Here is a 13,971-nt window from a genome sequence, read left to right as displayed (position 1 = left end):
AGTGTATCAAAAACTATATCAAAAGTGTATCAAATGGCATGTATCAAAAATAGGGCGGTCCTGCTGGCCAGCATTAGAATTGGAACGCTGATTTGATAGTGACATATTTGATACACTTTTGATATAATTATGTATAAAATGTGTATGAAATGAAAGGATACAAATTTTAATGCTAATTTGATACAGTTTAAATTGGAACCCTGATTTGATACAGTAACATATTCGATACACTTTTGATATAAATTATGTATGAAATGTGTATGAAATGAAAGGATAAAAATTTCAACGCTAATTTGATACAGTTTAAATTGGAACCCTGATTTCATACAGTTACATATTTCATACACTTTTGATATAATTATGTATGAAATGTGTATGGAATGAAAGGATAAAAATTTCAATGCTAATTTGATACAGTTTAAATTGGAACCCTGATTTGATACAGTTACATATTTCATACACTTTTGATATAATTATGTATGAAATGTGTATGAAATGAAAGGATACAAATTTCAACGCTAATTTGATACAGTTTAAATTGGATCCCTGATTTGATATAGTAATATATTTGATACACTTTTGATATAAAGTATGTATGAAATGTGTATGAAATGAAAGGATAAAAATTTGAACGCTAATTTGATACAGTTTAAATTGGAACCCTGATTTGATACAGTAACATATTTGATACACTTTTGATATAAATGATGTATGAAATGTGTATGAAATGAAAGGATAAAAATTTGAATGCTAATTCGATACAGTTTAAATTGGAACCCTGATTTGATACAGTTACTTATTTGATACACTTTTGATATAAATGATGTATGAAATGTGTATGAAATGAAAGGATAAAAATTTGAATGTTAATTTGATACAGTTTAAATTGGAACCCTGATTTGATACAGTAACATATTCAATACACTTTTGATATAAATTATGTATGAAATGTGTATGAAATGAAAGGATAAAAATTTGAACGCAAATTTGATACAGTTTAAATTGGAACCCTCATTTGATACAGTAACATATTCGATACACTTTTGATATAAATTATGTATGAAATGTGTATGAAATGAAAGGATAAAAATTTCAATGCTAATTTGATACAGTTTAAATTGGAACCCTGATTTGATACAGTAACATACATTGATAAATTATGTATGAAATGTGTATGAAATGAAAGGATAAAAATTTGAACGCTAATTTGATACAGTAACATATTCGATACACTTTTGATATAAATTATGTATGAAATGTGTATGAAATGAAAGGATAAAAATTTGAACGCAAATTTGATACAGTTTAAATTGGAACCCTCATTTGATACAGTAACATATTCGATACACTTTTGATATAAATTATGTATGAAATGTGTATGAAATGAAAGGATAAAAATTTCAATGCTAATTTTATACAGTTTAAATTGGAACCCTGATTTGATACAGTAACATATTCAATACACTTTTGATATAAATTATGTATGAAATGTGTATGAAATGAAAGGATAAAAATTGCAATGCTAATTTGATACAGTTTAAATTGGAACTCTGATTTGATACAGTTACATACATTGATAAATTATGTATGAAATGTGTATGAAATGAAAGGATAAAAATTTGAACGCTAATTTGATACAGTTTAAATTGGAACTCTGATTTGATACAGTAACATATTCAATACACTTTTGATATAAATTATGTATGAAATGTGTATGAAATGAAAGGATAAAAAATTTAACGCTAATTTGATACAGTTTAAATTGGAACCCTCATTTGATACAGTAACATATTCGATACACTTTTGATATAAATTATGTATGAAATGTGTATGAAATGAAAGGATAAAAATTTGAACGCAAATTTGATACAGTTTAAATTGGAACCCTCATTTGATACAGTAACATATTCGATACACTTTTGATATAAATTTTATATAAAATGTGTATGAAATGAAAGGATAACAATTTCAATGCTAATTTTATACAGTTTAAATTGGAACCCTGATTTGATACAGTAACATATTCAATACACTTTTGATATAAATTATGTATGAAATGTGTATGAAATGAAAGGATAAAAATTTGAATGTTAATTTGATACAGTTTAAATTGGAACCCTGATTTGATACAGTAACATATTCAATACACTTTTGATATAAATTATGTATGAAATGTGTATGAAATGAAAGGATAAAAATTTCAATGCTAATTTGATACAGTTTAAATTGGAACCCTCATTTGATACAGTAACATATTCAATACACTTTTGATATAAATTATGTATGAAATGTGTATGAAATGAAAGGATAAAAATTTGAATGCTAATTTGATACAGTTTAAATTGGAACTCTGATTTGATACAGTAACATATTCAATACACTTTTGATATAAATTATGTATGAAATGTGTATGAAATGAAAGGATAAAAATTTTAACGCTAATTTGATACAGTTAAATTGGAACCCTCATTTGATACAGTAACATATTCGATACACTTTTGATATAAATTATGTATGAAATGTGTATGAAATGAAAGGATAAAAATTTTAACGCTAATTTGATACAGTTTAAATTGGAACCCTCATTTGATACAGTTACTTATTTGATACACTTTTGATATAATCATGTATCAAACATGTATGAAATGAAAGGATACATTTCATTTGATACTTTTTTGATACATTATCTTGGCATTTGATACACTTTTGATATGTATAAAATGTGTATGCAATGTTAATTTGATACAGTTTTGATACATAAAAGTGTATGAAATGAGGGTTCCAATTCAAATCCTTTTATTTCATACATTTTTCATACGTATCAAAAGTGGTGTATCAAAAGTGTATCAAATTTCAGCCAGGGCATAGACAGCCAGCACCACAGCAAGAACAAGAACAGCCTGTTCAGCACCCACCAGTGAAAACCAGAAGTGGACGAGTGGTGAAGCCTAACCCAAAGTACAACTCAGAAGTGTATGACCGTACATAGATGTTTTCACATTAGCCTTACTACCAAAACTTAGAGACAGAGACTCTCATTGAACTTCTAAAAAAGTCATATTTAAAAGTTTTGGCACTTGAAACAAGACAAATTGTCTAAAAAGACATTTAAAAGTTTTGGCACTTGAAACAAAACTAATTGTAAAAATGTTTGGCATTTGAAACCAAAATTGAAGTTCTAATTGATACATTACTACACTAATTTTGTTAAAGTTAGCAGATTGTGTATTGTTAGGTTTGCATGTTGTTTATTATTATGTCTGCAACATAATACTCATTGACACACATGATACCAATTACAACATTCGCGTGAGCGTGTGTGAAGTTCTACCTGTCAACCAGTCTGCAAGCAAGTCTAAACATAAAAATGTAATTCTAGTGTAGATCTGTGTGAGTATATAATCACAACACTAATGGACTCAGAATAAGGTCCATGTACCACACAGTGAGAATCCAGGTAGTCTACCCTGTTCTCTAGAGTAGGTAAAAATAATGTCAATAGTCGACAGTTCAGTTTATTTCGGTCACCACATTTTGACAATTTTGGCATGGAAAATAATGTTTTCCTTTCTTTCCAAAAGTTCTAAAAACAAAACAAAAATGTCGAGGTTTGACATTGTTTCACAACTTTAAGAATGTTAGTTTGTGAGTTCTATGAAGTTTACAGTTAAAAGTTTCATAAGTTTGAATCAGATGCTTTGGACAAAGTTCTAAAAGAAAGAGCAGAAACTTTGAAAAAGACTATAAGTGATAAAGGACACTTTAACTCATAAAGAATGACAAAAGGCAAGCAAAGCTTATTTCGGCACAGGAATATTTACAGTTTATTTGATATCACAATCAAGAAAAAATCTTGAGATGTCACATTTGACTTTTAGTGTGAAAGTTTCAGGCACTACTAAATTAGCAAGATTTGCTAATTCAATTTCATTTGAAATTACTGTGCAGTTTATCTTAAGAAGGGAGATGTAGAATAATGACATCGAATGATATTATTCATATATCGATGATCGCCCATCACTATCTAAAATGGCGACTTACATGAGCTAGATTGTTTACCATGACTATCAGAATAAATCCTTAGCATCCTATATTATTAAAGCCTATCTGAGTATTCATCACTGTCCTCCACCCCATTGTACCTTCCCCTAGGGGAGGCCGGGGCAAAGTGGACCACGGGGCAAAATGAAACACCCCCATTAACTTATTTATATGCTGCCCTCAATATCCAAGCTCATGTATTTAGAACACGCCACACGGCATGGATCCAGCATTGTTTGTGATAGGGGGCAATCGAGTGAGTCAGGTATGTGTGATTTTTACAGAAAATGTCTGTTTTTCATATATTTAACCCGATGATTTATAGAAATATTATTATCTGCCAAAGAACTGTGCTTTTGCTGAATTACTTCGATAGCCATATTAATTATAGGTGGGCTTAAGCAAAGTATTCTATTGGCTTAAGCCTATTCTATGCATGGGAACAGGGATAGCATAGGCCTATATAGCCTATTATTAGCGTACAAGATAGTGATACATGTCGAGAAAAATCTCACAAGGGGCAAAGTGTACCGGCGCAAAGTGGACAATAGTTCAACGTGGATGGGGCAAAGTGGAATACCGGAAACAGACCCCACTCAGAACTATACAATATAATATTTCCAAGATGTAGGCCCTAAGTGGTGTTGCCAATGAAGACACAACGGAAGCGGATGTATTTCTGTAATGCCCCTCCACGTTTCTCTCTACCCCGGCCCGGAACGACCTTTTTCAAGTTCACACCATTTAATAAAGCTGCATTTTTGATCAACTTCATCAATGCTATTTTGTTAATTGCAGTCCTAAGGTAAGATTATAAACCTTAAAGCCTTAATGTACGATCTTTTTTCAGAATTCACCTTTATTTTTTTCAAACCCGATTTTTCGGCATATTTGTAATACTTACACATGTTCTATGAGCAAACTGTCAAATTCGCCCTATTTGTAGTAAAACGGGATGATTTTCTGTTGGCCGACATAAAATCATAATCTAAAAAATTATGATTTTATGTCGGCCACGATCGCAAACCGTAGTCTCCTACAAAACTAGTTTGGTTACGCTCCCTCCACATGTGGAGGGAGCGTAACCAAACTGGCCGCGTAGGAGACTAACTCTGAGGCCGCACTCGCTGTCCTAATCCAAATAGTGGGAGATGTTTCGAGTTATAGAGGTTTATGATGTTGTTTCTTTGCAAATTCCCAATGTTTTTCGCGTCCAAATGTATTGGGAACTTACATAATGATTGCATATTATCATTTTGGAAGAAAAAAAGAAAAATCTGAAAATTTAAAAAGATCGTACATTGGGCTTTAAGTTTTGCCTTGCCTTGCTTCGTAATCCTGTTTGGGCTGGATAAAAAACATTTGGTCCACTTTGCCCCGGTCTCCCCTACCCTGAAATGGTGCTCCGAGCACCATGACTGGCTAATACTGGCTAATACCCTCGATTCCCGCCTCGATCCCGACTACTTTTATGACACTTGCGTGCTACTAGTATACTAGTAGTGTTGCGCAATATCTGGAAATCCCCTGACTTTCAAGTTTCATGCAATAAAACCGCGTTGGGTTAACAGCATGCGTTCAAAGGGGAAAGATATTAATATTTTGGAACCTATTTAAAATATAATAATTAAAATGTACACATATCAAATCACCATTATCAGATTATTGCCAACCACTTCCTTTGACCTTTCAAAAAATGTCTCAATATTTGTTTATTCAAAATGAAATATTGAGACATTTTTCTGTAGGCCTGTTGTAAAACATTGAAGGTATTGAACATTGGACCCAATTAGGGAACAAATCAATACTTCGATGACTATGCTTTCATTAGGAGGCCGAACGTTGCCCCTCCAGCGGGCCCCTCCAGCTCCATTTTCTTGAATGCAGTGGCGTAGCCAGCACTTTTTCAGAGGGTGGGCAAAGGGGTGCAAGCAAACATTTATGGGGCAAACTTTGACGAAAATGGTTTTGGGCTAAAAAGTACAAAAAAGGGCTAAAAATATTACATATCAGAGCGGTCAGCATCCCCGCCAACATCCCACATGGTGGGCAAGAGAGGGCAAGACTTCTCACAGGGGTGTGCCCCCCCCCCCCCTTGACTACGCCACTGCTGAAATGTAAGGCTGAAATCTTGAAAATTCCAATCCAAAAGTTAGACTCATTAATAGTTGTTTAGATATTTTTTTACAAACGTAAAGCTAACGTAATCAGACTTTCATCGAACTTTTGGTTTGTTCCCTTTAAACGCATTTCCACGTGTCAATTCCTGAGAGCTCCCGAGTCACATATGGAAATGACCTTATAGTCCAGGGCCTTGTGTCATTTCATGTGTATTTCATGTTAATTTTGTTTTTTGAACCGAAATCCAATCAACATGGACCACTGAATTAAATGAACCGCTGCCAAATTTTCTGGTGGGTTTAAGGGGGTCAAATCCAAGATGGCGGCTATGAAGTTTTAAAAAAAAATCAACATGGTCCAAGTATATTATTGGATTTCAGGGTTTTTTTATTGAACATTGTGATGTGCCCTGAGTAATTCAATTTCATTATTTTTGTTTGTTTACAACTTAAAGCTATGTCATGAGAAATATGAGACAATGGAAAAACCTTGGAAGTAAACATGCAAAAGACGTTTAGGGGAAACCATTTGGTTACAGTAAACAAACTCAATCAGAGTTATTAATAATCTTGGAAAATCCCCACTATTCCAGAACATTCTCTGTATTGCATCATTGGGAAAATCCCTTAGATTGTAAAATGGATATGATGACATCATTTTGGAAATACCCCAGGAAGTGAATGACAGAATGGTCTATTAATAGATTGTGAGTATAAAAGGGGAGAGCTTTAGTTTTCTCTTTGCAGAATATCATGAGAGTTTGTAAACTTTCTACGTGCTGGTCATCATTGTGCTTCAAAAAGAGGTACATTTGAACCAGTTTACAGAGCCAATAATGTGCTATTTTAATACAGCAACGAAGGAGATTTTGAGTGTATGAAAGACTTGCTGGAGTCTGGTTTATAAAACATCACATCTGTCAATAAAGTGGAGCAGTGCAGAAAGAAGCCTATTTCCTCTAGATAGAGAGTGATTGGTGAAAGAAACACCATTTTTGGAGATTGTCATCTGCGCATGGAGTTAAGTGTTTGAAGAACTGCGTAAGGAGTTAAATGTTTGGAGAACGACGCAAGGAGTTAAGTGTTTGGAGAACTGCACAAGGAATTAAGTGTTTGGAGAAAGCAGCACCATTTTCGTGCGAGGATTTTAAACGCAAAGGATTATAAATGCAAGTGTACAGTGGAAATCGCTCAACAGTGATTTTCGCAGGTGAAGTGATTAAGGATAATATGCCTATCAACCGTCCAGAACATTGCAATAGAACTCTATGATCGCCAAGAAGAAGACTGCTGGTTACGCTGATTAGTTAAAACTGTGATTATGTGGTTATTATATTCTACATACTGCAGTTACTGTCCGTTTTCCTATACACAATACACAGTGCTCTTTCCCATTGACGCGTGACCTCTACAAATAGCCCTACGTTAAAAGTATGGGGATATGACTAGTTAACGTCGCTGTGTGAAAAATAACCGGCCAATATTAAAAGTACTCTTCTAAAGTTCTAGAAAATATAGTTTTTAACATGTCCTAAATTTTTAGCTAATTTAGATGTTTGGAAATATTCGTACTTTGGTCTTTTAGTTAATGTTATAGGTAATAGTACATTGCCTAGTTAACGTCGCTGTGTGAAAAATAGCCGGCCAATATTAAAAGTACTCTTCTAAAATTCTAGACAATATAGTTTTGTAACATGTCCTAAATTTTTAGCTAATTTAGGTGTTTGGAGAGGGTCGTACTTTTGTGTTTTAGGAAGGATATGTAAATGACAGATAACACCAAAAATATGAAGAAATTATTTCCAAACCGTGTTAAGTCAACAATCATTATGTTGCTCATTTTCAAGAATGCTGGTTTACAAAAAGCACGCCATTGTCTCATTTCGTGAACAAAAGTACACATACCATTGTTTCCTTTCGTTTCCTTTATAATCGGTTACCCAACTGAAGCTATAATACAAACTTTATTGCGATATCGCACATGAAAACAGTCACATGTGCACAGCCAGAGAAGATCCGATTTAATCAGGTGAGCTGTTTCAATGAGTGTTATCTTGGTTTAATAGCTTTTAATGGGGTTAAGTCCTGCAAAGGTCGAGATGAATTCTACTGTAGACATGACTGCATCATGATGTGCAATTATTGCTATGTACCAATCATATTTTACTTTCAATTAAAGACTTAGATTTTGTTAACTAAATCAAACAGTGTACTTTTGTTGTGAAATCGGGAAAAAGGTGATTTTGGCCTCGAGTCATTGCGGCTCGTAACAACATGCAGAGGTATTTTTTTTGTAACGTAAGGCCATGGACTATTACGAATTACATCGTTCGAGTCTAAAGGGTAGGCCTGAATCACGTTATTCATGCAACATACCATATTGAGGAAATAGAAGAAAAATAAGGTGTTTTGCTGTCGTTGTCACATTGTCACCATGAAGTACGATAGAATAATTCGATGCATTCTCCGAATGTGTTTTTATTCCGGGCTCATAATGATCGCGTTCTCACTTATACCGTTGAATCCGAGCACCGCATCTCGAATTAACGTTCAGAATATGGCACCGTTGAATCTCGAAGAAGATCAATTTAGGGGGCCTAAAGGTTGGTTTACCAGAGTAATCACAGATGAAATTGCAGATTTTAAGAGAGATTGTCAACAAGCAGTGGACATGGTTGCTAAGGTTATGAGGGAAGATCTACAATTGAAAGTCAAGGAAGTAATAAAGGTAAGATAATTATACAGTATAACACGAAAAGTTATAGACTACTTTGTCAAGAAAAATAACAACCGTGGTGCCACACAGATTTCCCTTTTGCTGCCATTGCTGGTCCTTGGGCACAGGGCCGGATTTACCATAGGGCCAGATGGGCCCGGACCCAAATTGCCCTGTGCAGTGTGCATCTTCCATTTAAGCCGAAAAGCACCATGTTTGGGGCCAAAATAGCCTACAAAAATCGCAACATTTTGCGCGCTTTGCGCATACTGGCCTATTATATACCAACATTCAGCTTCAATTCGGGCTAAAATATTCTAAATTGAAAATTTATCGCGCGCTTGGCGTTAAAATGTCCTAGTAAAATCTAAATACTTGGCCACTTGAGTGTACATGCCTTCCTCACGGTACATTTGGGGCCTCCAAATTTGGGCCTGGCACAGGGCCACCAAAAAGGTAAACCCGGCCCTGCCTGTTGCACGGCAACATGATGTCGCCTCTTCGAATCACCCTACAAATGCGCACGAAAATTTGTAGCATTTTGATTGGAGTCAACTTATTGTTCACTTGATTTTTTGGAATTACCATAACAACAAGTTGCAATACACCGAGTGACAAACTTTAATGAGATGACATCATCACCCAATTTACATCTCGACGGGATTTTTATAGTGTAGCCTATTTACTATGCAAATAACCACTTTCTATGCTCCACAGTGTAATAGGAACTAACCCATTGTTATGCTAAATAGCTTTCCCAATTTTACGTGCTGAAGGCCACACTCGTCATACCTCAGTAAACATCAAAAGAGGAGCTGTTTTCTGCGTACATGTATATATTTCTGTGTATATTTATCTATCGATTGATTATTTATTGATTTATCGATCGTTTATTAATTTATTGATTTATTAATCGATTATTTGATTCACCGACAATTTGATTTGCCGATCTGTTACTGATATATAAATCAATTCTTGATTTGTGGATTAAACGTTGCTAAAGGCTCCTTACTACCTTACATCTTATCTGGGGCATTTAATTATTGAATCAAATCCCTTGCTAACCCGAAATATGAAATACGGTTCATTAATGTAATTGTGGTTGATAACGTTTGTTACCAAATGTCGTGAATTTACGTATATTTCAGAGTGGGTCTCTTTCCAAAGGAACCATGGTGCATGGCGTGTCCGATATTGATGTCATAGTTATCCTGAATCCACCAGATCTTCCTTTTCTGAAAAATGTCAAAAATATGGACAAGTATAAAGAGCAGCTAGCCTGGGTTATCGGAGAGATGGAAGTAGCTGTAAAAAGTGTTGGAAAAAACGGAATGAAAGTCATAAGTACAGTCACAAATCAGTTTCTCGTGAATGTAAATATTCGGCTTGCTTCAGGAGAGAGGATTAAAGTCGACGTGCTAGCAACAGCAGATAACTGGGCCGAGGAAGGTAAATGGTCTTCCACATAGTGGTTCACATTGTTTTTTAATTCGTTAATTGTAAGCCTACCGCGGGTACACACCACCCCACCCACCCCTACAAACCCCACTCACCGCACTCCATACACCCTTCCATACAACCACACACCCCACATGGCCACACACCTCATAATCAAAATTACCTTTATTTAATAGCAATCTTCAAAATGAAGAACATTTAGGAGCAGTGGCGTAGCCTGAGTCACTCTATCTTATAGGAATTAAGAAAACACATACGGTACCCCATCTATCCAGCCGAACCCACAATCCCTTGTATAAGACACATCCTTCTGAAAAATCTGAAAAATGAGAGGTCCAATAATGTAACGCGGTGTACGCATGGCTGATATTTTGCGTACGTTTAAATCTTCCAAGTTAATTTTCGTTTCTTACAGGAAAGGGCATTTACGATTCAATGTTCAGACGAAGGCTCCCTGAAGATCGCGAATTTTATTCAGTTGGATTAGCAAAACTGCAAAGAGACTTCGTGAAACAAAAACCTGCTCCAGTCAAGGAGTTGATTCGGCTTGTCAAATACTGGAATGCAAACATCGTGGGGACTGCACTGGAGGGACCATTGCCAACATCATACTCCATGGAGCTTATAACTGTGTATGTATGGGAAGAAAAGATGGGAAAACCCAACCGAGTTGATCTGTTAGAGGGATTCAAGCAAGTCCTCAACACAATTGGAAACGACGAGGTATTCCATTATTGGCGCGAGAACTACACTAAAGAAATGGTTGATATTGCAATGGGCGGAATGGATGAAACACGAAAACGAAGGTAGGCCTATAGAATAATACGAAAAATGGCTTAAAATAGATAGAATTTTGCTCTTAAATATAAAAATAAACAGAAATACAAAAACTAGAGTGTTTTTTGCCCACGTTAAGAACAAAAATAAATTCTAGTTTAACTAATACATTATATTGCAAAAAACATATATTTTTGTGATTTTGCTCTCTCTCCAGGCCTTTCATTCTGGACCCTGCTAATCCGTTCAACAATGTATGCGCCCGTTTCCACGATACTTGGCCTGATGTAGCAAGAGTCGCACAGGAGACTTTGAATTCTAGCCTACTACGAAATATTCGACTTAAAAAACATTGGAAAACAGAACTGTAATCTGATACGAGACTACGAGAAATTTGAATTAATATACAATTAGCCGGCTAGAGACTATTTTAAATTAGGTATAGGGAATGTCACTTAAGATTCAGATTATGACAAAGAAAGGAATGCAAGCTGTAGCAAAAAAAGTGTTACAATGCGAAATTAAAAAAAAAGAACAATGGCATAAATGTTTGATACATTGAAATAAGGAATGTATAGACTAGGCCAGAAGCATTTCAGCCGGCTTCTTTTATTGGACGGGGGGGCACTCAGCTCTCCGAAAATGCTTATCATGCTTAGCGATTCAGGTATACCTGTAAATTAAGGAAACTATTGCTTGCGTCCTAAAACTACAAATATATGTACCCAAAATAGTACCAAACTTTACCCCTTTGGACTATGAGAACCCAAAATGATTATTGCATGATCATCGTGTAGTACATGGAATTCCCAGATATTGTGCAATACTTGCCGATTCACTTAATTAAAGTTAGGGATAAATAGAATTTATCGCGTCTGATGTCACTGTCAATTACGATCTTTGATTGGTTTACACAGGTTAATAGCGCGTAAAAGGAAGACCGATCTATCTGGTGCTGAGCTGTGCTGATCGGAGAAAAGGAATAGCAGCAAATGTCGAAAAATTACGTACTTTTACAAGGCAAAAAGCAGCTTTTCTAGGCATTGTTGACATGGTGCCTTCTCCAAAGAAAGTTTCCTACTATCAAGACCTAACTTTTGAGATGGTTTGCATGTTTGAAGGTGCAAAATTAACAATAAGGCGCCCGGTTGTACCGCCGCGTTCAGCAAGTCATCATCACGACACTTGTAAACAAACCGTGCTCGAATTTGATTGACAGATGACGTCAGACGCGATAAATTCTTTTTATCTCTGTCTTTAATTCGGTGTATGTAAATTCGGGTATTAGCCATTTTATGATATGTATTTTGTACAAACTATGTGCGAATTGAGTAAATTACATATAAAAAAGAAGGAACACTATCGGGGCACGGAATAAGAATTCACAATTTCTTATTTCTAAATTCTCGACCCAAGGGATAAGAGAGCTTAAGAGCAAAATGTACAATTGATTTGTTGGGAGTGGCCTTTCCTTCATACTGCAGTTACTGTCCGTTTTCCTATACAAAATACACAGTGCTCTTTCCCATTGACGCGTGACCTCTACAAATAGCCTACGTTAAAAGTATGGGGATATGCCTAGTTAACGTCGCTGTGTGAAAAATAACCGGCTAATATTAAAAGTACTCTTCTAAAATTCTAGAAAATATAGTTTTGTAACATATCCTAAATTTTTAGCTAATTTAGATGTTTGGAAATACTCGTACTTTGGTGTTTTAGTTAATGTTATAGGTAATAGTACATTGCCTAGTTAACGTCGCTGTGTGAAAAATAACCGGCCAATATTAAAAGTACTCTTCTAAAATTCTAGACAATATAGTTTTGTAACATGTCCTAAATTTTTAGCTAATTTAGATGTTTGGAAATACTCGTACTTTGGTGTTTTAGGAAGGATATGTAAACGACAGATAACACCAAAAAATATGAAGAAATTATTTCCAACCCGTGTTAAGTCTGCAAACCACCATGTTTCTCATTTTTAAGAACGCTGGTTAACAATAAGCACGTATTGTCTCATTTCGTAAACAAAGACCACACACAATTGTTCTCTAGCGCTCGCTTTATAATCGTTCACCCAACTGAAAGTATAATCCCAGCTCATTGCTCTATTGTACGTTTAAAGCAGACACATATGTTGTGTGTATTTAACCAGAGAAGATATGATTTAATCAGTTGAGCTGTTTTCAATGAGTGTTGTCTTGGTTTAATAGCTTTTAATGGGGTTTAAGTCCTGCAAAGGTCGAATTGAATTCTACTGTAGACATGACTGCATCATGTTCCTTGCTCTTTTTCCTCAATACTGTTTGTTTCTTTTTTTTCCTCTTCATATAGGCCAGCATGCTTATATAAGCTTGGCTTAAGCATTTTGCTCGTATTCAGAATGCAATTTGATATGTCTGATGTGCTCTCATGTCCCAAACGTTGCTATTCTAGCAAATTTGGTAATTCCATTGGCATTAAGGTGTAAGTTCGATCGGACATATCTATAACGACGGTGTATGTAAATTCGGGTATTAGCCATTTTATGATATGTATTTTGTACAAACAATGTGCGAAATGAGTAAATAAAGTAAAGCACAATTTCCAGTATATAGTACATATTGCTTGTGTAGTGTAAAGTCAAGAGTACGAGTAGAATAGACTAACCTTTATCAAAATAACACAAATTTTTTGTATCACAATTCACCTTAACATTATTTTGATTATATACATGATATATGTAATATGAATATGAATAGTCAATAATAGAATAGACTTTAACTTTTATAATTAAATAGATTAAACATCTTAATAGACTATCTAGACTTTATAACTTTTAGATTAAATATCTTACTACTCCCAATTAACCTTTTTATAGTA

The 13,971-nt window shown here is 34.8% G+C and overlaps 1 protein-coding gene across 1 annotated transcript; it reads left to right on the top strand.

The window, feature by feature from the left end:
• The first annotated feature begins 8,432 nt into the window (after positions 1–8,432).
• Positions 8,433–13,743, top strand: LOC140171897 (2'-5'-oligoadenylate synthase 1A-like). Its single transcript, XM_072195239.1, has 4 exons — positions 8,433–8,889; positions 10,026–10,326; positions 10,751–11,141; positions 11,330–13,743. Exons 1-4 carry the CDS (start codon positions 8,596–8,598, stop codon positions 11,481–11,483), a joined length of 1,140 nt encoding a protein of 379 aa, XP_072051340.1. The 5' UTR covers positions 8,433–8,595; the 3' UTR covers positions 11,484–13,743.
• The last annotated feature ends 228 nt before the right edge of the window (positions 13,744–13,971 follow it).

The sequence above is a fragment of the Amphiura filiformis genome, chromosome 15, assembly GCF_039555335.1.
Source record: "Amphiura filiformis chromosome 15, Afil_fr2py, whole genome shotgun sequence".
Lineage (NCBI taxonomy): Eukaryota > Metazoa > Echinodermata > Ophiuroidea > Amphilepidida > Amphiuridae > Amphiura > Amphiura filiformis.
Note: the sequence above shows the minus strand (reverse complement) of the source record. Positions and strands in the feature narration are given on the sequence as shown.